Genomic DNA, 22,969 nt, shown 5'->3' on the forward strand with positions numbered 1-22,969 from the left:
TCCCAACATCTTCCAGTGCCTTTCATTCAGCCTGTGCTGTTCTTGAGAGCACCCTCAGGGTGAAACTTCTCCAGACTGTGCTTCAAGTGAAGTTCCTTTGGTGAGAGATAGGGTGCTTACCTGTTCATTTGTAAGAGATAAGGAGCTTACCTGTTTTTAGTTTTGGTTCACTTCTCCTGAGGGGTAGTACCCCGACTTCAGGAGTGAAGTGCACAGTTGGAGAGGGGCCAACAGTCTGAGATTTTCCTGACTTGCTCTGCTGACATGGAGCCACCACTTCACAAGTTGGGCAAAAGGCTGGAAGGACTACTAGGGCTCTAGGATTTTCAACACTGAAAGCACAATGTGTAGAGCCTCCGCCTCTCCTGGGCTCATGGCTGCAGCATTCTTGAGTGGAGTGATTGAGCTGAGCCAGAGGAGCGCGGCTTTAGTTTAAATATCATAGACTGTTACTTTGCTTACCAAAGTTTTTGTACGTTTTCTTGACTCTATGTTTGTTTATTTGAGTAATTGTTTAAAACGTTATTTTTTTTACCAGTTTCACTGTGGAACGGATCAGCAGAGCCCCTCATACTGCTCTGCTGGACTTGCTGGTTACTCCTGCCTTTGTTTAGGAGTGAGACCTCACTCAGTAGCATTTGTTTCAGTTTGCTAACACGGCTATTAGGTGGTCACATCGTCCCCAGCAGCCAGCCTTTGCGATGCAGGAGGATGTGAGAATTGATTTCTTGAACGGATGGATCGACTCTGTGCAGACATACTTCTAGAAGGGAACGCTGTACCTAGAATCTGGACAAGGTTAACACAGGGAACATGGGATGTAGTTGACGGAGTCCTTTAAAAATTGTTGTTGCTGTTAACTCGTGGCTTCTTTGACCTAATTAAGATATTGGAATCAGCAGATTTTGTCCTCTCAGTTTTGATTTCATCTTCAATTAGAGTTGCTTTTAATTCCCCACCACCCCCTTTCTTTCTTTCCTTCCAGGGGCCACTCAATAGTGAGTCTTCCAATCAGAGCTTGTGCAGCGTGGGATCTTTGAGTGATAAAGAAGTAGAGGTAAGAAGTTGCATTCATTACATGACTCTTCATTTTGTCAAGCTTCCAGTCTGGGTTAAAGAAAAGACTGCCTATCTCCAGGAGGTGCTTTTATAGTCTGTAAATGGAACCTCTCCGAGTTGTTTGCTGTTTTTATTTGTGTGGCAGTGCTTGGCCCTAAGGGTTTTTATTATTGTAATCCTGTATGGGGGTTGTGTGTAGGGAATCTGGGGGGCTTATGTCTAATCATCAATGTGACCATTGATGAAGGGCAGAAGTTTGCAGTTGTAGCTGAATTAGTTTAAGTGCTCTTGAGTTTTAACATTTGTTCAACAAAGTGGGTCAGTCAGTACCACATCACTAATTTTAGAATTTGAAGGTTTGTTTGCTGGTTAAATGTTAGGTCAAGTTATTTTTTTACTAAGTAATGAGTTCAGGTTTATCTGCAACCACTAACTTTGACCTAAGTCAAAAGAAATAAAGTTCGATCAAGTTGGTTGCTTTTGCAATATTAATTTTGAAGATTGGGTTTAAGCTCACCTGTTTCTTTAGTCTCTTTGCATCAAAATATAGTATACAGCAGTTTGCTGTAAAGCAGACTGTCATATCTTCCTTGTGAGGAACAGCTGGTGAATTCAAATGACGGGCCTTCCACTTAACAGGGGAATGCTTGAACCATGCTGCTCCCAGGTCTCCTTGTATGGGTATGGTGACAGCTGCAGATGAAAAGTTTCTGTAGTTGCTTATCTTCCATTGTGATAGGCAGTCACTACGGACCTAACTTTCAAAGAAGATAGTTTGAAAAAACTCGATTGAAAGGGGGGGGGGAAGATAAAAGCATGAGGGACATGAAAACGTTTAGGTTTATCTTTAATACTATCAGTAAATCTCCATTTACTGCCCTATTCAGAAGCAAGTAAACAATTCTAAAAATAAAAATAAGTCTTAGTCACTTTCCAGGGCTGGACCTAAACTCACCTCTGTGGCTCAGATTTCAGTCAAATCATAGACAGTTCTGGAGGATGAACAGTGATACTAGGGAGGTCCACACTCCGTAGAGTTATCAACCACTTGAGATGGAGAAGGGCAGCATTTGTCAAAGGACGAAATTGAGAAGACAGGAGGGTTAGGAAAGTAGGGATGAAAAAAGCTAGCACAAGGAGGCAGTGAATTGTAAGACTTGGAATCAGTGACACGACACAAGGTGTATGAATTGTCGAGTAGAAAACAGATTTGCGGAGGGGGGAGCGTGGAGGGAGGGGGAAAAAAGAGGACCTGATGCAAAGGGCTTAAGTGGAGAGCAAATGCTTTGAAAATGATTAGGGCAAAGAATGTACAGATGTGCTTTATACAATTGATGTATGTATATCTATGGATTGTGATAAGATTTGTATGAGACCCTAATAAAATGTTTAAAAAAGAAAAGAAAACAGATTTGCTCTGTAAATCTGCATCCAATTAACGGTACAAAGTAAATTTTTAGTTCTGGAGTTTGAAACTTGTAAAAATTATGTTACTAAATGAACAATGGGTTGAAAGACCAGACTTTTTATAAGTCTTTCTTAGTCTTTTCGTTTCCAATTTAACAATTTCTAAACTACACCCCTTTTCACTTAGTGACATGGTTAGGGTCTACAGACCAATTTGTTATAGTGCTGTGTGCAAATGAAGAATGACCACATCAAATGACACAACGGAAGATGACTACATCATATAACTCCCAAATTAAATGGGCACATACTATTATTAAATGTGGAACTCGGAGAATGATGACTTAGTCAAATCGACACATAACCATAGACATCGTAGCCTGCATTACTCTTCGTATAACCTTACTTTGTTACTTCATAGATTGCCAGTGATAGTTGGATAGATTTTTTTAGCTATTGTCATAAATGTTAGATAAAGGATATAGTTGATAAGTGAGAAGTAAGTGTATTTTATCTTTTAAAGTAGAAATATAGTCCCTGCTTTCAGAGGAAGACTGATTTAGGACTTGTCTGTGCCAGCTCTGTCTCCTTATTCACGGATACTGTGTACAGATGTTCTTATTTTTCATAATGTGCAAGATGTATCAAAGTGCTAATTGCGATGTATATGGTGTTTCACAGACTCCGGAGAAAAAGCAGAATGACCAGCGAAACCGCAAAAGAAAAGCTGAGCCATATGAAACTAGTCAAGGTAGTAGTAATTTCACACCAATACAAATCCCAAATTCTCACGTACGGAGGGAGGATTTTCTCATTCACTAAATGTGAGTGATAGTTTGTGTAAAGGGATTCTTAACCAAGGAGATTTATATATCACGAGGGAATAAATAGCAGGCTGTTTATGACAGGTTTGCCATTTGATATACACCTGACAAAACTGTCAGTTCTTTTGGGACTTGAGTTTTCCCTCTTGTAAGTTTCATCTTCTTGCCATAGATTTCTCTTCAGATTAAAACAGACATGTATTGTACAGAACAAAGGCGTTTAACTGTGTTGATGTTTAACTGTATCTTGCTTTAAATCAGTGATGTGCTAATATTGGGCCGCCAGGATCTTCACTTGCTGTATGATCTTTTCATCGTCTCTTCTTCCGGCATGGAGAACAAGCACATCTCTAACTAGAATTATATAATCAGAGAGAATAAATGATTTGTCCCCCCCCCCCCCGCCTTTCTAAGACATGAAAGGCCTAGTGAATTTGCATGATTTCCCTTTTTTTATCTGAAATAATTAATAATTCTTTTGGGGAAATTCTTCCTTAGTGCTAAGATCACATTTATTGTGAGACAGGCTAACCTTTCAATTGATGAATTGAGTTTTCCTGAATGGAGTTTGTTTTGAGCTTTCCTTTAGGATTAGTAATATGGACTGTAGATTTTATTTCGATTCACAGTAATGATAAACATTTTGTTGATGTATTAATTAAAGAAATATTACTGGATATTAAAGGAAAGCAAGGTATAAAAATGTCCTGTTAGTCAGTCTGTGACTGCCATGAGGAAACTGGACTGTTCGTAAGGCATGTGTTTTGGCTCATTTGTGAAGTGAAAGCTGACACTTGGCTTGAAAGCAAATATGCAGTTATTGAACACACAGTAAGTGTGTTGTAGTAAATTGATGATTTACGTGTGCATTGGAAAAACTGTACTTACTTTGGTTTCATTTTCAGGAAAAGGCACTCCTAGGGGACATAAAATTAGTGATTATTTTGAGGTAAGTTAAAAAATTTGGGGGAGCAAAAATACAGTGGTTTTGTTAAAAACTTAAGATCCGTATGTTCATGGAAAGCTTTAAAAAGCATTAATTTGCCTTGCTGCTGCTGCTGCTGCTGCTCTTCATCTTCATCCATCTCATTCTGCCCTGTCTCTCGGTCAGAGGAACCTGCTGACTTCTTAAGTCTGAGTGTGTTTAGTATGCGGCTTGTCTGCGATGATTCAAGAACTCACAAATGAGGATGGTTCTCTTGGCCAGACTAGGTTTCGTGTCTTTTAAAGATGGAAATGGAATGACTTGGACTCTCCTCTTGTCCTCTTCCCTTTAGTTCAGTAGATCATGTAATGAGCTCGCTGACCCATCATGAGTGGTTTCTAAAGAAGGCACTTACCATCGAGTGCACCACTGTATTCCTGTTTGGTGAATTTTGAGAAAAGAGGGGGAAAAACATTCTTCTCTCATGTCCTGTCAAAACCACATGCTCTGCTTTCTAGCCAGGCTTTCTTTATATCTTGGTGCATTTCTGCTGGAGCTCCTTCTTAAAAATCTTGCTGAAATGATGGTGAAGTTGGGCCTGCATAACATTTTCTCCCCAGAATAAGATGTTTTGACTTACGGGGCCATATAAAACGAAGACCTGTTTATGTATTAACCCTTTGCTCTCCTTTTGTGAAGCATAGTACTGTTATGAATTACCCGTATCCATTTTTCCCTGTTGGGCAGTTTGCCGGGGGAAGCGGGCCAGGAACCAGCCCCGGCAGAAGTGTCCCGCCAGCTGCACGAGCCTCACCGCAGCACTCCTTATCCAACCCCTTACCGGTAAGCACGCACCTGCGCGACTGCCCGGCACCTCCTACACGGCAGCACCTTTCTCTTCATTAATTACCCTTGGGAATAAGGAATTAAAGGGAGAAGTTCATCATATTAACTCTGAATTCCTTCCTTTGTTCAAATATAAATCAAAGAATTAACTTTTTATGAGCCCTTCCCCTGTTCACTCAGCATAAGAACTTGTCTCTAAGACTCGGGGCTCTGTCAAGAGCATCATTTCCAACCCCAACATCAGGGTTTTGTCCTCTCCAAGCTTTATTTGTTCATTTAACTAATTCTTGTTTTTAATTTGGCCAGCTGCTGGCATTTGAATTTTCACTAGAGCAGACTCACGGATGTAGCGGTGGGGAATTGAATGTGCTACAGATTTGAGATAGATATGAATGTATTAACCTTATAGCTAACTTAGTGCTTCTTAAAGAAGGGGACAGTTTTGCCTCCAAAGGGCCATTTGGCAGTGTCTAGAGTCATTTTGTTGGTCGTGAGGGAGGGTGAGGGAGGGAGAGAAGGGCAGATGCCATAGACATCAAGTGGGCAGGTCCAGGGATACTGCTAAAGGCTCTGCAAGGCGCAGGAGGCAAGCCCTCCACACCAGAAATTATCCGGTCCAAAATGTCAGTAATGTTGAGGTTGAGAAACCATGAGTTAAGTAAGGTAGAATTTTCTGTTAATTTTCTCAAGTGACTTTGGATACTTGATGGATAACCATAGAAGGCCTCTGTGAGACCTTCTAATTGCTATGAGATCTGGGGACCAGTGGGGACAGTGGCTAGCTGTCTCTGAGCGCCGTAGTTCTCATTCTAGTCTCTGTTCAGGGGAGTTGTTCTTGTCTTCTTGAGCTGAGTCATAGAAGACTACTCTCAGTAAATGATTTGCACTTCTGTATTTTTATAATATTTAAAAATAGACTTCCCTCTGTTGTCCTATCACAACTTGCATTCATTAGTATGATTGTAATTATTAAAACACTTAGGTCACCCCTTCTGTATTTTAAAACATGAGAAATGTTTGAGGCCTAAGATCTGTTTGATAGCTTTTAGTTTTGTTAGATAATGGTTCAGGAGGACTATGTCTTTATTTTCTTAAATTTTAAACCAAAAAGTTTATTAAATGAGATAGTAGGTTTTCTCTTTAAGGCAAATACCATATATACTCAAGTATAAGCCGGCCTGAATATTAGCCAAGGCACCTAATTTTACCACAAAACTGCATAAAAAATGTGCTGAAAAACTGGGCTTATACATGAGTATATATGGCATGTTTCGTAGAATTTGTCTGTTTATTGCTACTTTCATTCTGAAATATTGTTTTAATTAATAGTGTGTCAGTTTAGGTGAAGTCTTACGTGAAGACAAAAGATGTACTCAGTGGTCTGTGGACACTTCTGCCAGCTGTAGGAATGGTGACTGGACCTCACCTTCATTGTGTGAATCTAAGTACCTGTTCGATGTTGGCACAGAACCAAACCTTAATTTCTGTTTTGATTTGCACCAAGAAACGTTTTATCCTTCGTCCTTATCCCGACTTAGATTTTGAGATTCATTATTATAATCACTGATTTGTATATTCTTTCATTTCCCCCCACCCCTCCCCTCTTTGTCCATTATATTTTCTGGGCAGGGGAAAGCCAGCCTGATTAAGTCTAATGCTCCTCCTTTCCCTTGCTTGTCTTCAAACAGGTCAGCACCATTGGGAAAGACACATACACTCATCCTGACCGATCTCACTTTGTTCCGGGACCACTAACCTCAAGTGCACCCCTACTCCACCCCCACCCCCGGCATTCTTCCTGTAGCCCCAGTCAGTGGCCTCTCCTCGATGACTTCATCCTCTTGTCATCTGCAAGACTCTCTACAATCTCTTCGCTCCTCTACTCTCATAACTGATGGCTTTACTTTTTCTTTTACTGAAAAAATAGGAGCACCCAGAAGAGAACTTCCACATGCTTCTGCCCCACATCTACCAAGCCACTTTCATCAGTTCCCCCATCAGTCCTTTAGAATAAATGAACTTGCCCACTTTCTCTTGGGTACCAGACTTTTTAATCATTATATATCCAGCAACCTACTGGATATTTCCACTTGTATATTTAATACACATCTTGAAATTTCATATGCTCAAACAGAACTCTTGCTCCCCTGTCCTCCCACCTCTCCCACTCCTACTAAACACTGCTCTTCTTGCAGCCTGCCCACTTTTGCTAAATGGACAGTTTCCTCCATCCAGTTTTCAGGTCATATATCTTGTCATCGAAGTTATAACTAGCCCCTTGGTAAATCCTATTTGTTTTCCTCCTAAAATATATCAGCGCCTGACCACTTTTCTATTCTGTTCTCAGTATTTGCCTCCAATTTTATCCTCTGATTCCGCCCTCATCTTACATTTTCTCTATATTGAAATAGCCCGGGTGATCCTATTAAAAAGTTAAGCAGATCCTTGCCCTCCTCTCAAAATCATCCAACACTTACTATATTGACGTCTTACATAATCTAGAAGCCCATACACCATCTGTAGTGTGCCCCCCACGAGTGATTTTTCCCTACTCTCCTGGTCCTGTGTACCACACAGCCACATGGGCTCCTTGGAGCTCCTTGACTGTCACAGCTTACTCTTTTGCTTCAGAGCTATTGTTCCTTCTTTCAGGAACATTTCCCCCAGGTTTCCTTAAAACCCACAGTCTGTTACAAGGTTGTTAGTAAAAAATCTTATCAATGAGCTCTCTCCTGGTCTGCCTTTCTAAATTAGCAGTCCCCCACTCCTTGCCATCCTGTCCCTAATCCTGCTTCATCTTTAGTCACCACTTACTGACTACAATTTTAGAAAGTTCTCTCTCTATAGTTAATACGGATTCCTATTTCTATGTATTGAAAATAACCAGTACGTTTATAGCTTAATAAGTTCACAAACGATACACATTTTGGTGTTCAGCAAAAGAAAGAAAACTGCCATCTCAGAAGTCTCTCCTGTGTTTCCTTTGAGCTTTTAGACCCTCTCGCCATGGGGATCACCACTGTCTGGCTCAGAAGCTTCTAGATGAGTTTTTCTGGTTTTTCTAATTGATGTGAAGGGAGGCAAGCTGTCTTCTTATGCCTGACTTCTTTGGTTCAGCATCACTTTTGTGCAATTTTCTCATACTGTGTCTGTTGTAGATCATTCATCATCACTGGTATAATTTTAGGACAATTTCCATTGATATTTTGTTTCATTATATAGTTTATTCATTGTCCAACAAATGTGATTCCTGTGAGAACAAGGACTTTTATATTTCTTTCTGTTACAGAAAGCTCTCTTCAGTGTGGAAGGGATAGGACTTTGTTAAATGTTGTGTGTTAAAGAGTTGATTCTGATGTAGAGTAACCCACTGTGACAGGTAGAGCTGTCTCAGTTCCCTAGGCTTGGTCTTTACAGGAGAAACGAAGCTTCAGGCCTTTCTTCCTTGGGAGCCAGCTGTAGGGCACAACCTCTAACCTCTTGGTGAGCAGCTGCTTAACCGTCACGCAACTAGAGCTCATCTCTGGCTCTATAGATGATGCACAAAACGAATTGTTGGAAGAAAAGGAAAAATGGATAGAGAATTACTTTCGTCTTTGTTCCCTAAAGTAGTTCTTTTGTTATTTTTTTATTGTTAAATGTAACAAAATGAGAAGTACTGTATATACTTATGTATAAGCTGAGTTTTTCAGCACATTTTAATGCAGTTTTTGTGGTAAAATTAGGTCCTCGACTGATACTCAGGTTGGCTTATACTCGAGTATATATGGTACCTAAAAAGCACCATCATTTTCCTGCGGGAGTTGATGAAAGCAAGCCCAAAGCCCATGAGCTGAAAATAATTTTTAGATTTTTAAAGTGTGGAAACAAAAAAGGCTAGATAATAGAGATGGTGTGTAGCTTTCACAGCCTAAAATATTTTCTTTGTTTTTTTCCTATGAGGAAGCTTTTATTTATTTTAAAAATAATTTTATTGGAGGCTCTTACAATTCTTATCACAATCCATACATACATCCATTGTGTGTCAAACACATTTGTATATTTGTTGCCCTCATCATTCTCCACTTGATCTTAGCCCTTGGTATCAACTCCTTTTTTCCCCTCCTTCCCCATTACCCCCTCCCTCATGAACCTTTGATAATTTATAAATTATTATTAGTTATGTCTTACACTGTCTGGCATCTCCTTTTACCCACTTTTTTGTTGTCCATCCCCCAGGGTGGTTATATGTAGATCCTTGTAATTGGTTCCCCCTTTCTACCCCACCTTCTTTTCACCCTCCCAGCATTGCCACTCCCACCACTAATCCTGAAGGGATCATCTATCCTGGATTCCCTGTGTTTCCAGTTCCTATCTGTACCCGTGTACATCTTCTGGTCTAGCCAGATTTGTAAGGTAGAATTGGGACCATGATAGTGGGGGGAAAGGAAGCATTGAAGAACTAGAGGAAAGGTGTATGTTTCATCATTGCTACACCGCACCCTGATAGTTTCATCTCTTCCCCGCGACCCTTCTGTAAGGGGATGTCTAGTTGCCTACAGATGGGCTGTGGGTCCCCAATTTGCACTCCCCCTCATTCACAATGATGCAATTTTATGTTATTTGATGTCTGTTATTTTATCCCTTTAACACCTCGTGATCGCACAGGCTGCTGTGCTTCTTCCATGTGGACTTTGTTGCTTCTGAGCTAGATGGCCGCTTGTTTACCTCAAATATTTTCCATGTGGTCCTTCACAAGGTTATTTTCCAGAAAATTATTACAAAGTTCACATTCATTTAATCACTGCTTAGGAACAGAATTAAAATATTTTGAGCACCCTAGAAATCAACGCGCTCTTATTACAAGCCCTTCCCATTACCCAGGAGGTAACTACTGTTCTGTTTTTGTGGTAATTGTTTGCTTTTCCCCAGAGCCTGAATACCCACGAACCCATCCCTAAGCAGACTTGCCTCATTTTCCCTCTAAGTCAGTTTTGTGAATCATGATGTTTAAATCTATATTCAGGTTTAAGGATGTTTGTTCTAGCATTCTCCAAGAATCTCTCAGGATTGTCTGAGTTGTTGTATTTATGCTAATTTTTGCTTTGTGATTTTGAGCCTTTGTTTTTGGGACTCATTTTTCCGCATTCATTTGGATTTATCTCTTTCTGTCTTTGAATTTGTTTCCATTTTGTGCCTTACCCTTCCATGTGGGGAGTGAGTCACTTTCCTTCTGGCTTTCAGTGCTCCTTTAATGTGTATGTGCCGGACATTAACTCTGTAGGTAGGGCTTTGTTTGCTGAAATTATATTGTTCTTATTCTTGAAAGATATTTTTACTGTGTATATTTCTGGATGGGCTTTCTTCCCCCTTTTTAGTATAATTTTTGGCTTATAGTCAGAATTTTTTTAACCATGTCTGACCATTTTACTCTGGAACTGTGCTCCTTGTTTATATTTCCCATCTTCTCCTCTGTTCCATTCTAGATACTCTCTTCTTGCTGCTTTTCAGTACCAAAATCCTCTGCTTAGTTGTGTCTCATTTACTGTTGACCCCATTGAATTCTTCATCTGGGCTGCTATAGCTTTCATTTCTGTGTGGTTCTTTTTCAAACCACTAGCTAATTTGTTTGATTACTTTTTTGTTTCTGCTATGTCTAAGCCGGTCTCCTTGTTTTTAAACCCAGTAGATAAAACTGTTATATAATTTTCATGATAGTTCTGATATCTACAGTTTTTGCCGTCTCTTATGTCACGTAGCTGTACAGGTCACTGTTAATCAGTTTGGTCCCATGCAGCTGACCCTTAAAAGAGGGCATACCTTATTCTGCTGCTGCTGCTGCTACCTGCTCTTGAATTCTTCTAACTCATGGTGACCCTATGTAAAACAGAATTGAAATACTCCTTGGCTCTCTACCGTCCTCATAATCATTGCTGTTTCCCTTTTTAGTAAAAGAAAGGATAGTTAAGCTGAAGTGTTGGGTTTTAAGGAGACTTCAGAAGAAATTTCTGGTTTAAGGTCTAAAGATGCTCTCAGAGCAAGTTTCACAAGCTCATTCATCCTCCATGGCTCCAGAAAGTCTGGACTCTCATGTGAATTTGAAATCTATTCTTGCATATACCCACTTGATCAGGATTTTTCTATGGAATCTTGGTCAACCTTTTCAATAGTAGTCATACTTCACTTGTTTTGACTAGTCATTATTGTTGAAAAATTACCTGTATGGTTTCTTTGCAGCCTAGTGTGAAGATGCAATCCTCCAGGGAGGATTCTTGTTTGCCACTGAAAAGTGCCTAGAGATTTTACCACGCCAAAACTGTGTTGAAATACTAAATTTGTGGCTTGTGTTTTTAGTTTGTACTGAGAGGAAGAGGGGAAGTTGCTCCCCTGAGAAATGCTAACATGATCCAAGTCAATATTGCCTGGTGGCTAAAAACAAAGAAACAAACTCAGCAGATGCTCTCTGGGAGGATGTGAGTGCCACCGCTTTACAAGCCCAGTGGGGCAGTCCCCATCTGAGCCGCCGGTCACCTGAGTGGGATCCACTCAGATCTCGATTGTCTTCCGCTTTTACCCTACCTTTGCATTGTTACCCAAAGCAAAGGTTTTGTTTGTTTGTTTTTTAATTCTGATATCCTAACCTGCTATATTTCCAGAAAGAATTTTAAATCTTTCAGCCCTTGGCAAATACTTATTGGATTAAGTGGCAAACCAAAACCCAAAGCCATCGAGTTGATGCTGACTCATAGAGACCATAGGATAGATAGGTGGCAGAATGGATAGTTTTCATATTGTATCATAATTGCCCTCATTTATTTTGACCTTTATAGACATGTTTGAAGAAGTAAGAATAGTTTCGTTCTTTCTTGTGAATGGATAGCACACGTGTTCTAGAGACTGAACTAAAACTGTTACTTTTGGTGGAGCAAGAGTAGTGGGCTTGAGATGCTAGGTTCAAAGCTAAATTACTTCTTCAAAACATAACATTTTTATGAAGTTTATCTTATCTTTATTTCCTAAAGTGACAATGTCAGTTTTTTCCTATAAAGGGTTATCTGCTGATTATGAAAGTACAACCATTCTGAAATAGTAAAACAGAATTTCTCCTACAGAACTATTGTTAAGGAGCTTAATGAGCGGTTTCACTTTTTCTGGGTGTAAACATGTATATTCATATAAAAAATGACCTAATTTCCATTGCTTTACTCTTTTAACCACTATCCTGTAAAGATTTTGTATTCTTTAAGCTGTTGTAACAAGTGTCCTTGTACTTACAGCTGTACTTTTTAAGTATCCTGTTTTCCTTTGGGCAACTTACTGAAGTGTAATTCTTGAGTCAAAGAAATGACACATTAGATAATGTCATCACATAAATTGCTAAATCTGTTTGAGAATGCCAGCTTCTATACACTCTGCTGATGGCAAGCTTTATCATTCTAATTTTTGTACTAAGGGGAAAAAATAACCTCATTTTAACTTGCATTTCTTTATTAATGATAGTAAACATCCTTTCATATGTTTAATAGTCTTTTAGATTTGTCTCTTAATGATCCTGTTTTTGTTTGTTTTTTCTGTTAGTGTATTTTTCTTATTCATGAATAGCTTATTAAGGATTGTTAATTTTTTGCCATTTGTATTGTGAATTCTTTTTGCCTGTTTATAATTTTGTTTTTTAACTTTTTGTTGAAGTAAAATTTGTGCGAACTGATCAATATTTTATGACTTCTGGGGTTTTGTGCTATTCTTAAGGATTTCTGAATGGTCTGTTTTAATGTTGAAAAAAATCTTTTACCACCAAGAGGTTTTTAAAGCATGTTATTTGTAATTTTGCTTTAAAATTTTCATTCTGATACAAGGTAGGGATCTTAAAACTCACTGCCATCACGTTGATGCTGACTTACAGTGACCCCATAGGACAGGATAGAACTGCCCCAGTGCGTTTCCCAGGTGGTGATTCTTTTTTTTTTTTTTAAATTTTTTTATTTTAACAATTTATTGGGGCTGATACAATTCTTTTCACAGTTCATACATATACATACATCAATTGTATAAAGCACATCTGTACAGTCTTTGCCCTAATCATTTTTTTCTCTTTTCTTCTTTTACATTTTATTAGGGACTCAAACAACTCTTACCACAATCCATACATATACATACATCAATTGTATAAAGCACATCCATACATTCCCTGCCCCAATCATTCTCAAGGCATTTGCTCTCCACTTAAGCCCCTTGCATCAGGTCCTCTTCCCCCCCCCCTCCCCATTCCCCTCTCCCTCATATGCCCTTGGTAATTTATACCTCGTTATTTTGTCATATCTTGCCCTATCCGGAGTCTCCCTTCCCCCCTTCTCTGCTGTCCCTCTCCCAGGGAAGAGGTCACATGTGGATCCTTGTAATCAGTTCCCCCTTTCCAACCCACTCACCCTCCACTCTCCCAGCATCGTCCCTCACACCCTTGGTCCTGAAGGTATCATCCACCCTGGATTCCCTGTACCTCCAACCCTCATATGTACCAGTGTACAGCCTCTGTCCTATCCAGCCCTGCAAGGTAGAATTCGGATCATGGTAGTTGGGGGGAGGAAGCATCCAGGATCTGGGGGAAAGCTGTGTTCTTCATCGATACTACCTCACACCCTAATTAACCCATCTCCTCTCCTAAACCCCTCTATGAGGGGATCTCCATTGGCCGACACTTGGGCCTTGGGTCTCCACTCTGCACTTCCCCCTTTATTTAATATGATATATATATACATATATACACATACATATATACATATACACATATATACACATACATACACACACTTATATCTTTTTTTTTTTTTTTTTGCATGATGCCTTATATCTGGTCCCTTGGGCACCTCGTGATTGCACTGGCCGGTGTGCTTCTTCCATGTGGGCTTATTTGTTTCTGAGCTAGATGACCGCTTGTTCACCTTCAAGCCTTTAAGACCCCAGACACTATCTCTTTTGATAGCCGGGCACCATCAGCTTTCTTCACCACATTTGCTTATGCACCCATTTGTCTTCAGCGATCCTATCATGGAGGTGTGCAGTCAATGATATGATTTTTTGTTCTTTGATGCCTGGTAACTGATCCCTTTGGGACCACTCGATCACACAGGCTGGTGTGTTCTTCCATGTGGACTTTGTTGCTTCTGAGCTAGATGGCCGCTTGTTTATCTTCAAGCCTTTAAGACCCCAGTCACTATCTCTTTTGATAGCCGGGCACCATCAGCTTTCTTCACCACATTTACTTGTTCACCCACTTTGGCTCCAGCCGTTGTGTCGGAAGAGTGAGCATCATAGAGTTCCAATTCAATAAAAGAAGGTATTCATGCATTGAGGGAGTGTTTGAGTAGAGGCCCAAGGTCCTTCCGCCACCTTAATACTTGACCTATAGATATAGACACATAGATCTATTTCCCCATCCTCCTATATATATTTGCATGTACATGTCATTGTCTAGACCTCCATGAATGCCCTTTGACTCCTAGCTCTTTCCTCCATAATTTAGGTCATTTTTTGTATTTTGTCTCATATCTGTTAAGTTTATTTTTAAGTGTTTCAGTTTGTTTATTTTTTGGTTGTTAAATTAAATCTGCTTTTCTTCTATTAGATACCCTAACAGATTAATTCCATTGTTAATACATGGGAAAGCTATTGGTTTTACCTTATTTTGTTTTTCACTTTACTGATCTCTTACAGTTTTTCAATTTATTTGCTTGGCATCCTTTGTGAATAGTTATATCACCCTAAAATGACACTTTATTTTTTTTCCCCAATGCTTGTATCTCATGTGGTTTTTTTTCTTAATTACATTGACTAAAACATCTATAATAATGTTCTGTGATTGTAATATTAATAACTTTAATGAAAGGTTTGTAGTGTTGTAATGCACTTATGACACTGATTCCTGGCAAAACAACCAAAGCTCTTCTCTGTGTAAAAGATAGACGCTTACAGTTTTTAAAATCAACCAGCAATATGCAAATCTTTTTTCTTTGGTTAAGGGAAGAATCATATTTCTTCCCTCTTAATATTAATATAATGAGTTAGATTTGCTAATAATCATAATATTTCTAGAATAAAGCACACATAACTATGGTATATTGTCTCTTTAATATTCTATAAGTTTTTTTGGTTTGGTGTTTTATCTTTTTACATGTATGTATAGGATAATCGGACTGAAATAAAATTGAAATAAAGCTCTAACTTTAAAGTCATGGGTTAAATGTCTTAATCTTCTTTTACTTACAAGACACAAATAACATTTTCTGTGTATTTTGAAGTTGATTTGTTGAACACTAAAAATTAATCTATAAATTTAGAGTTAGTAAATGTAGAAATACTAAAATCTAAATTAAAGAAATTTAGTGTAATTATTAACCCAAGTTTATAAGTAGTTTATAATTCAGAGATACAGTGGGTTTTTTTGTTTTTATTTTAAATCACTTCTGTTTGATAGCTTGTGTTTTAATCCGTCACATATTTGGCAAGACTCATATTCTCTTTCTTTCGTAATTGGTGTGTTTTCTTTAATGTTTTCCAGCGGCGTGTTGAGCAGCCCCTTTATGGTTTAGATGGCAGCATTGCCAAGGAGGCGCCGGAGGAGCAGTCTGCTCTGCCAACCCTAATGTCAGTGATGCTGGCAAAGCCCCGGCTCGACACAGAGCAACTAGCACAAAGGGGAGCTGGCCTCTGCTTCACTTTCGTTTCAGTGAGTACCAAGTCTGAGTTTATGCAGATCCTTGTTGCGGCCCTGCAGCTCCTTGATGCCAGTCGGGTTAATTATATATGTAGGGAGATGATGGTATTTCCAGGTCTACATTGCTCCTGAAGGCAGTGTGCCGTTATCGGTCCCCCGTGGTTCAGGCCGCTGAGAGAGAGTGCTTGTCAAATTTGAGTACACAGTGGGACGGAAAATCTTAGATGGACAGAGATGTAAAGACAACACTGCTTAAGTTCCACTAACACCAAAGTATTTTAATACTAAAAATAAAATCTCTCAACTCCAGTAATCCCCTAAAGAAAGATTTAGGTAAATAAAATAGCAGTGGGTAGGTAGACATTCTCTACGTGCTTACTGATTATTTCCCCCAATGTGGAATTAGGGTTACCTGCTCTCTCGTTTAGGGAACTTACCCTAGAGGCTCACTTGGTGGTTGACAGTGTGAGCCCACCAGTTGCTCCTCAGGAAAAAGAAGTGAAAGTCTGCCTATATAGATTTACAGCCTTGAAAACTGGAGGGTAGTTCTATTCTGTTGGTGGTGTCTCCCTGTATTGGAGCTGACACACAGCAATGGGTTTTACGGGCTTGCTTTCCTCGCCCGTTTAGTGTTGATAAAATTACCTTTGCCAGGATGATTTTACCAGCTACCTGTGCTTTCATCTCTCTTCCTTGAAGAACAAGAATTGATTATGAAAGTTCTCCTTTTCTTGATTTCCACCTATTGGTTCCCTAGGTGGTATAGAGCAAGAGAAAGACCTAGCTCTTCTGGTTTTTAAAAAATCATTTTATTGGGGGCCCTTGCAGCTCTTATAACACTCCATACATCAATTGTACAAGCACATTTGTACATATGTTGCCAGCATCCTTTAAAAAACATTTTCATTGTTCTTGAGCCCTTGGTATCAGCACCCTTTTCCTTCCCCCCCCCACCCCCCTGAACCCTAGATAAATTATTGATAAATTATAAATGATTGTTATTTTCATATCTTACACTCTCCACTGTCTCCCTTCACCCACATTCCTGTTACTCATCCCCTTGAGGGGGTGTTTACACGTAGATCATGGTGATCAGTTCCTCCTTTCTCCCCCCACCTTCCCCCTACTCTCATAGTATGGCTACTCCCATTACTCTTCCAGGGGGTGGGGGGGGGTTTATCTGTCCTGGATCCCATGTGTCGAGAGATCTTACCTATACCTATGCACATGCTCCGGTCTAGCCGGATTTGTAAGATACACCTGGGGTCATAGTGGAGGGCATGAGTGTTCTGTTTGTTTTGTTTTTAAGAGCATCTTTCAGAGCTAACTGATCCAAGTTTTTATTTCGTACTGTTTGTTTTCTCCAGTAAGAATTTCTGTTGTTGTTGTTGTTTTCCTGTATGTATACTGTGCATCATTTTAGGCCATTTGCAACAACATTCAAAAAATCCATGAAAATGGTCTGTCTTCATAATGGCAATAAAAGTAATGAAATAATATGCCATCATTCTGCATTATTTCATACACTTTCTTATAGTTAACGTAACCTTAAAATGAAATGACACAACCTATGAATTCTTTACTCATTAAAGGGGTGGAGAACATCTATCAAAGACAGCCTTTAGTTTATCCTCAGGTGGCAACGGTGAACAGTGAGCAGACGGGGAGGCCTGCTTTCCGTGGCACATCTCGTCGGGTCAAAACCATCAACCGTTGGCTGGTTGTGGAGCGCTAGCAGGGACTCCTGTTATTATGTGCCTTCTATTCACCAAGTTTTGTTAAATTTTCAATTTGTATGTTGCATGTTCCCAGGTAAAATCTTGGATAATTAGTACATTGTCATTTTGTCCTTTTATTGCCTCAACAATGGCTTCCCTTTGTTCACTCAACAATATAGTTCCGAGTGCTCAATATGCAGTGGTCACAGAGTGGAGTACATAAAATGTTTCTCTAGTGTAACCCTTCATAAAAGAAGTGAGAGTGCAGGTCTGTAGTGGGACAAGCACACTGCCATTAGTCAGGCCACCCAGATGTTATAGCCAGATGGATTGTTTTCATGTAGGAGCGAAAGTGTCAGGAGAAGGAAGTGACAGCGTATGCAGAGGGAACATGAAGATAGAACAACCAAAGGCCTTTCTCTTTGCATCTCCGCAGTTCCAGCCAGATAAACTGAGCAATATAAAGAAAGAATGAGGGAGATGGAGGGGGGCTAACAACATGAAAAAAAGTACTCAACTTCATCCATATGAAATGCAGCAAAATAAAACAAGATACCATGTTTGATCTGTCAGTGACAAGGATTGATAGTTTGAACAACTGGCAATGAATGTAGTTGGGAGCTTCAAGACATACTCAGTTTTGAACTGCTGAAAAACTGGTGCAGTCATTTGGACACGTTCATAGTATACAAGAGGACTTCAAAAAGTTTGTGGATACATTCCATTATCTCTCAATTCAATTTTCCATGAAGATTTTGAAATCCGTGTATCTCCACGTTAAGGTTACACAAAGATATTTATTGTAATATTGTTGATAATTAGAAAAATCTGAAAGTAGTTTGTCTCCTCCAGTGTTCCAAAGACACTGTAAACAAGGACCAAAAGACCAAGACAAACAGCACACTGAGTGCCTTGGAGTCGATTCCAACTCGTGGAGCTGATGCACAGGGTTTCCCAGCATGTAGCCATTCGGAATTACTGTGGAATAGCGGTGAGGTGAGCAGCTGACTTTTCAGTTAGCAGCCAAGAGCTTTACCACTTTGCTGTCAGGGCCCCAGTGTAAGGATATCATTGCTAAATCCAATCGTCGGTTCTCAGACCTCATCCAAAGTGATCATCAACCACTGTTGATCACTCTCTTTGCTGACTACGTGCTCTTCACTTGACTTCCAGCCCTCTAGACATTGGGTTTGACTCAAGGGCTCTGAGCTGAATTTGAAACGTGAGAGTGCTGCATGCTGCCAGGACTCTTCAAACGTGATCTACTCATTTTCTATGTCATCTCATCTGGAGTTTGTTTTTCCTTATCCCCCCCACCCCCATTTGGTGTGTGGTGGGTGGGTTGCTTTATCACCTTTGCCCAGAGTGTTCCCAAATTTACGTCTCCAACCCATAGCTCTGTCGTCGATTCTGCACAGTCATGTGCATACTTACTTGAGCATCATCTCCTGTAATCCAAATGGTTCCTCATTTTGTCCCCAACTCTTAAGCCCCTTTCTTCCAGTGTTACCACATCGCATATGTTGGCAACGCTCTTCTAATTTTTTTAGGCTAAACACCTTAGGATTTATTTCAAATTCCACCACAAACTTGTTAATTTTACCTTTTAGGGATATTCTACGGCTTAACTCTAAATCAGTGTTGCCTCCCCACCACCAAGGTGACTCTCAGGAACCTCCTGCGTGGATTCCTTGCTTCCACCTTAGTTTCTTCTTCATGTGCTCTCTGCTCCAGGGGAGCGATCCTATTGGATCGCAGATCACATCACGCTTCTTCCAAGCTCAAAATGCCCATGGGCTTTAAAAAGCCACAGTTTCTTAGAGTGACCCACAGGCGATGCATAATGCATTTCCCATCCTTGGCACCTCTTCCTACCAGCTTCCACCCATATTGGCCACTTGGCTATTGCTTTTGTCTTAGCTATCCTCCGCCAGATAATTCAATGCCTTGTTCTCGCCATTGTCTCTGATCCGTGCTCCCATCCTCGGAGCACGCTGTAAAACAGCAGCTCCCCCCTGCCTACCCACATGTGTGCCTGGCTTGATTTTCCCTCATTGCTCTCATTGCCTGCAATAATTTGCTCTTTGTCTGATTGCTTACCAGAAATGTGAACCACCCGTCAGGTCAAGGATTTTGTTTTGTTCACATTTATACAAGGGGAGGAAGATAGGGTTTTCTATTCCTGTAAAGAGTTAGTCTTGGAAACTCACAAGGGCAGTTCTATAGGGTAGCCGTGAGTTGACATTGACTTGATGGCAATGAGTTTGGCTTTAGTTTTTAATTTTTTAAATGTGAGGTTCTAGAAACATTGAAAAGATACTGAAACTTTCTCAAGAACTTTCTGAAGCCTGCTGTTTTCAATGCCCAGAACAAGAGCTGTTTGAATAGGCTTTCAGTATAATTATATGTTGCATGAATTATAAAAGAATCCTTTTTTAAAGCATCTTTTGTTTTAAAAAAAAGTCTTATTGACATATAATTCATACAGCATACAATTTAATTGTTTAATCACATTAAGAAGCGTTGTGCAAGCAGTACCATCAGTTTCAGAACATTTTCTTCTTTCCCATACTCCTGGTTGTCAGCTCCCCGTTGCTCCTCAGCCTCTCCTGCTGTGCTCTCGGCAGTTACTAATGTAGTTCCTGTCTGAAAAGTGACTACACAGAGCACCGGTTAAATAAGTGTCGTGACACTTACATGCTGGAATGCTATACAACTAATAAAGGAAACAAGATAGCTGCATTTATGTCAATGAGGAATGATCTCTAAAATGTGTTCAGTAAAATTAGTCTGAATTTGAACCATTAAATGTCTTAAATTTATATTGTTACGTAATTTTCCATGTTTTAACAAGTATTCTGAATAAGTTTAAAACTGTTCAGTAATTGCCATCATATACACTGTTCATGTATGTGCCCGTCGAAGAGCAAATACGGCTCTTCACTGTGGTATTGTGACCTGAGTAGGAAGCAAACTGCTGTCCATCTCCAAGATGGCAACTGACTGTGCTGCTGTGAATGTGTCTTGCTTTCTGGAGCCTTCCTAGTAAAGTTGCTCTACTAAAGCCCTGCAGTAGTCTTTCCTCTTGATAGTGTCAGGAACCTAATGTCAGAAAATTGGATTGTGGCAGGGCTCAGAATAGCAACATACACTCACAGTGATGAGGTTGGCTACCATCTTTGAGTGGACACAACTGTTCGTTTCCTGCATGGGTCATAAAACCACAGGCAACAAATTTGGTAGCTATGCAGCATATATCTGGATCTTGTTTGCCATGGTAATTATTGATCTGGTTAGAAACCTTATTTTAGAAAGGAAATTTGATTTTTTTTAATCATAAGAATACTTTTTTAAATGGTAAAAATAATACATGTACATAATCCACAAACAATTGAAGCGATGGAGAAAGTGAAACTTTTCTCAGGTGTCCTTGAGAGCCCCTGTTGACAGTTTTTATTTCAAATTTTCTCATGATTATTTTAACTTCAAGTAATTTATCACTTGGTCAACTTTACACAGAAGCTATTCTCCATTTTGAAAGATGAGTTTAATACACAGGTACGTGCTGCTTAACATCCATTTAGGCAACATCTGACTGTATTTACAAGCAAGTACCAAAAACTCCCTGGAATTGCTCTGTGTGGAACAGAACTTTCCTGTTAAGCAGACATCCAGGAACTTGCTCTGAGTTAGTGCACGCTGTGGTGTCTGTCACCTAGGAAGGTTCTCCCGGGTCTGTGAAGTTTTTTGTAAAAGCAGTTTCACTCTAACCTTGTTTTTTTGTTTGTTTGTTTTTGATGGACAATATAAGAGAACAGCAATGGCTGAGAAATTTTATTTCCTGCTCTGGAAAAGTGCTGCAGAAACTGTTGGGATGTTGAACACTAGTTATTTGGGCAGTGCGATGGGTAAAACTCAGTGTACAAGTGGTTTTCTTGTTTCAAAAAAGGTGAAATGTCAATTGATAACAAACCTTGTTCGGAACGTCCATCCACTACCCAAATGGACAAAAATGTAGACGTTTAGTGCATTTGGAGTTCATTTTACCAGGTGAGGCTGTTAATTAAGCTTTCTGTTTAGAGCAGGGGTCCTTAAACTTTTTAAACAGGGGGCCAGTTCACTATCCCTCAGACCGGTTGCAGGGCCGGACTATAGTTTTTTTTAAAAAAAGCTATGAACAAATTCCTATGCATGGTGCACATATCTTGTTTTGAAGTAAAAACCAAAACGGACAAAAACACCCGAAGGGCCGAATAAATGTCCTTGGTGGGCTGCAGTTTGAGGACCCCTGATTTAAAGATTCGGAAAAAATTGCTTAACAGTGTGCAACCAAAAAGGTCTGATTTGTGGCAGACGGGGGACTCGTTTTGCCACCACCACAATGCACCTGCTTATGCAGCCATCTCAGTGTGCCCATTTTTAGCCCAAAACCCCACATAACAAAACCAGTATGCCGCTCTTGCCCCCTGCACCTTACTCAGCTGACCTCATTCTGTATGACTGTTTTTTTTACTGTGAATGAAGAGGGACATGAAAAGACAGCAATTTGATGACACAGAAGAGGTGAAGAAAAAAAAAGGGGGGGGGAGGTGTTGTCAGCCATCCAAACAGATGAGTTTGAAAAGTGTTTCCAAGAATGGGCTTACAGATTTGACAAATGTATTAAGTGTAATGGAGAGTACTTTGAAGGTGATAGTTTGTTTCATTAAAAAAATCAAATACATATCTTTGAAAAAGAAATTGTTTTTTGGAGGGTTACCCCCTCATATGTCTATGACCATATAAGTTTATAATGGACTTCTAAAATTCCAGTGGAAGAATTTGGCATACAAAGGTACTTGGCTAAGTGTGAGGGCTGATCTGCCTCTCACTCGTTCAGATCTGTCTGTCTGTGTCTCGCTAGCTCTTTCGTCTCTCCTGGCCTTGGTTAGGCCCATCTGCTGTTGATGCCCCACCACACCTACCTCAGATAGGGATAGGCTGCTGCCCTGCTGGAAAGCTTACCTCGTGTTGTTTGTGGTGGTGATGGGAGAAGAAACAGAAAAGATGGTTAGGGATTGGGGGGGCAGAGATGGAGGGAGCTGAGAGTGGGGCTGGAAGAGCTAAAATAGCGAAGAGCCTACCTCGTGGGGGTGGCGAGGAAGGCTGAGATGAAGGAAGGAAGGGATTTGAATTGGTGGTGTCAGGCCGGGATATGGGCCAGCTGGACATAGTCGTCCCAGCAAGCACAGCTCTCTGAGATGGGGCAGCAGCCATGCAGAAGCGGTGACTGAAGAAGCAGTTTTTATGCATTCCATCAGTGTGACTGACTGTGCAGGCTGCACCCACCTGGTGACCATCCTCTGAACCTCTCATGTATGCAGTGCACTCTTCACCCAGTGTCCAAATCACATAGCACCCTTTGTTGTTGTTAGGTGCCATTGAGTCATAGTTACTCTGTGTACTGGTATCCACTAAAAATTTTCATTTATATGAATTTACCTATTCCATATAAGTGACA

The 22,969-nt window shown here is 40.1% G+C and overlaps 1 protein-coding gene across 7 annotated transcripts in view; it reads left to right on the top strand.

The window, feature by feature from the left end:
- Positions 1 to 22,969, top strand: part of TLK2 (tousled like kinase 2) — a 131,144-nt gene that overhangs the window by 52,532 nt on the left and 55,643 nt on the right. For 5 of the 7 annotated variants that reach the window (XM_075562028.1, XM_075562026.1, XM_075562033.1 and 2 more), the window contains exons 3-7: positions 986 to 1,057; positions 3,148 to 3,217; positions 4,196 to 4,239; positions 4,963 to 5,058; positions 15,596 to 15,763. In XM_075562028.1, the coding sequence (XP_075418143.1) occupies positions 986 to 1,057; positions 3,148 to 3,217; positions 4,196 to 4,239; positions 4,963 to 5,058; positions 15,596 to 15,763 (450 nt within the window). The remainder of the gene's footprint in view (positions 1 to 985; positions 1,058 to 3,147; positions 3,218 to 4,195; positions 4,240 to 4,962; positions 5,059 to 15,595; positions 15,764 to 22,969) is intronic. The other 2 variants (XM_075562030.1, XM_075562031.1) reach the window with 1 other exon arrangement.

This window comes from Tenrec ecaudatus, chromosome 10, assembly GCF_050624435.1.
Source record: "Tenrec ecaudatus isolate mTenEca1 chromosome 10, mTenEca1.hap1, whole genome shotgun sequence".
Classification (NCBI taxonomy): domain Eukaryota; kingdom Metazoa; phylum Chordata; class Mammalia; order Afrosoricida; family Tenrecidae; genus Tenrec; species Tenrec ecaudatus.